The sequence below is a fragment of the Manacus vitellinus genome, unplaced genomic scaffold (assembly GCF_001715985.3).
Source record: "Manacus vitellinus isolate BGI_N305 unplaced genomic scaffold, ASM171598v3 scaffold_78_pilon, whole genome shotgun sequence".
Lineage (NCBI taxonomy): Eukaryota > Metazoa > Chordata > Aves > Passeriformes > Pipridae > Manacus > Manacus vitellinus.
Window position 1 is genome coordinate 1,706,842 of NW_021940807.1, and position 1,564 is coordinate 1,708,405.

Here is a 1,564-nt window from a genome sequence, read left to right on the forward strand (position 1 = left end):
GATGATCTCGGAGGTCCCTTCCAACCCAGCTGATTCTATGACTCTCTGGGGAGGTGGGGACGCCCCAGGGTACACCAGGATGCCAGGGGAGGGGATGGATGCAAGGGGGTGGCACCACCCCAGATCTCTGCCCGCCCTACTGACCTCTCTTGAGCAGGCTGGCCCGGTAGCGGCCCTCCAGGGTGCAGTTCCAGCGCTCGAAGCGGAACTGGTACTGGCACTCCAGGGCGCTCATGCTGATGGCCTCCACCAGGGTCTCGGCCACGCCCGGGTCCCGCCGGCACATCCTGCGCTGCTTCTTCTCCAGCTTCAGCCGGTCACACACCTTGTAGTGGGCTTTGACCGCCGCCTCCTCCATCTCCGAGGTCAGAGGGAGGATGGTCAGGGGCTCGTTCCCCGTCAGCCTGCGAGGAAACACAGAGGGGGGCAAAGCGCGGTGAGGGAAGGAATTTTAGGGAGATGTTCTTTCTTCAGGGGAAATTTCAGGGAGAAATTCTTTCTTCAGGGTGTGCTGAAGCAACTGGAACAGGTTGGCCAGAAAGGCTGTGGATGCCCCATTGCCTGGAAGTGTCCAAGGCCATGGTGGATGAGGCTTAGAGCAACCTGGGCTAGTGGAAGGTGTCCCTGCCAACGTGGGTTGGATCTCAGTGGTCTTTAAGGTGCTTCCAACCCAAATCATTCTGTGATTTTATGAAATACAGCCCGTGGGATCAGGATCTCGTGGCTGAGCACCCATGTGGACTTGATGTCTGGGCACAGAGGGATTTTAAAGCAAAGCTCCCCTCAGTGTGTGTGCAGGGTGGGAGCAGGAGAAGGGTAAAAAGCAGTATTAGGATTTAGGTTCCCTACCAGCTCTCACAGACATAATAGACATTATGTTTAGACATAAACCCTTGGCCATCTTCACTGCAGGTCTGTGTTTAAAACCGAAATTGGAAAGAAATAATCGAACTGCACGAACTCGGGAAAACGGCAAAAATACACAAGTTCTGCAGTCACTGTCCTGTGCATAAAGAAAAAAATCATTTTGGCACATCAAGCAGAGCCAGAAACCACCTTGGGAAGGGGCAGAGGATGGTGTGTCCCACCAAACCCCAAGAGACACGCTGAGAAAGCACATAAAGCCTCCCTGCCCTCAGCAGAAGAGATCCTGACATAAAACCCCGTGAGCCACAGCCTGAGGTTGGAGAGCAGGATACACTTTCCAGGAGATACTGCCAAGAGCTTTTACAAGACAGAACGAGCTCAAAACCTAAAAAAAAAAATGCCCTGAAGAAGTTCATGTCCCATTGCCCCCTCCCCTCCCTCCTCCCAGCACGAGGTCCCTGACTGGTACAATGTGCCACAAAAGCCCAGCGAACTGTTCCCGGTGTCAAGTGACGGAGCTGCTGGAAAAGGACCAGCCTGGCATCGGCCCCGGGGAGCAGAGAGGCTGCAGGAACATCTGCTGGGCTCAGGAATGGTTTGTTGGCCAGGCTGGCTGTACCCCACTCTCCTGGCTCTGCCCTGCTCCGGCCAGGTGCCAGTCCAGGCAGTCAATGGGAATCACCAGGCAGGGCTTCGG

At 55.4% G+C, this 1,564-nt stretch overlaps 1 protein-coding gene across 1 annotated transcript in view; it reads right to left on the reverse strand.

The window, feature by feature from the left end:
* The window catches only part of WNT9A (Wnt family member 9A), a 17,826-nt gene extending 17,418 nt beyond the window's left edge, over window positions 1-408 (reverse strand). Inside the window, exon 1 of the mRNA XM_029964681.1 lies at window positions 145-408. Within this exon, the coding sequence (XP_029820541.1) occupies window positions 145-358 (214 nt within the window). The 5' untranslated portion in view covers window positions 359-408. The remainder of the gene's footprint in view (window positions 1-144) is intronic.
* Between the last annotated feature and the right edge of the window lie 1,156 nt (window positions 409-1,564).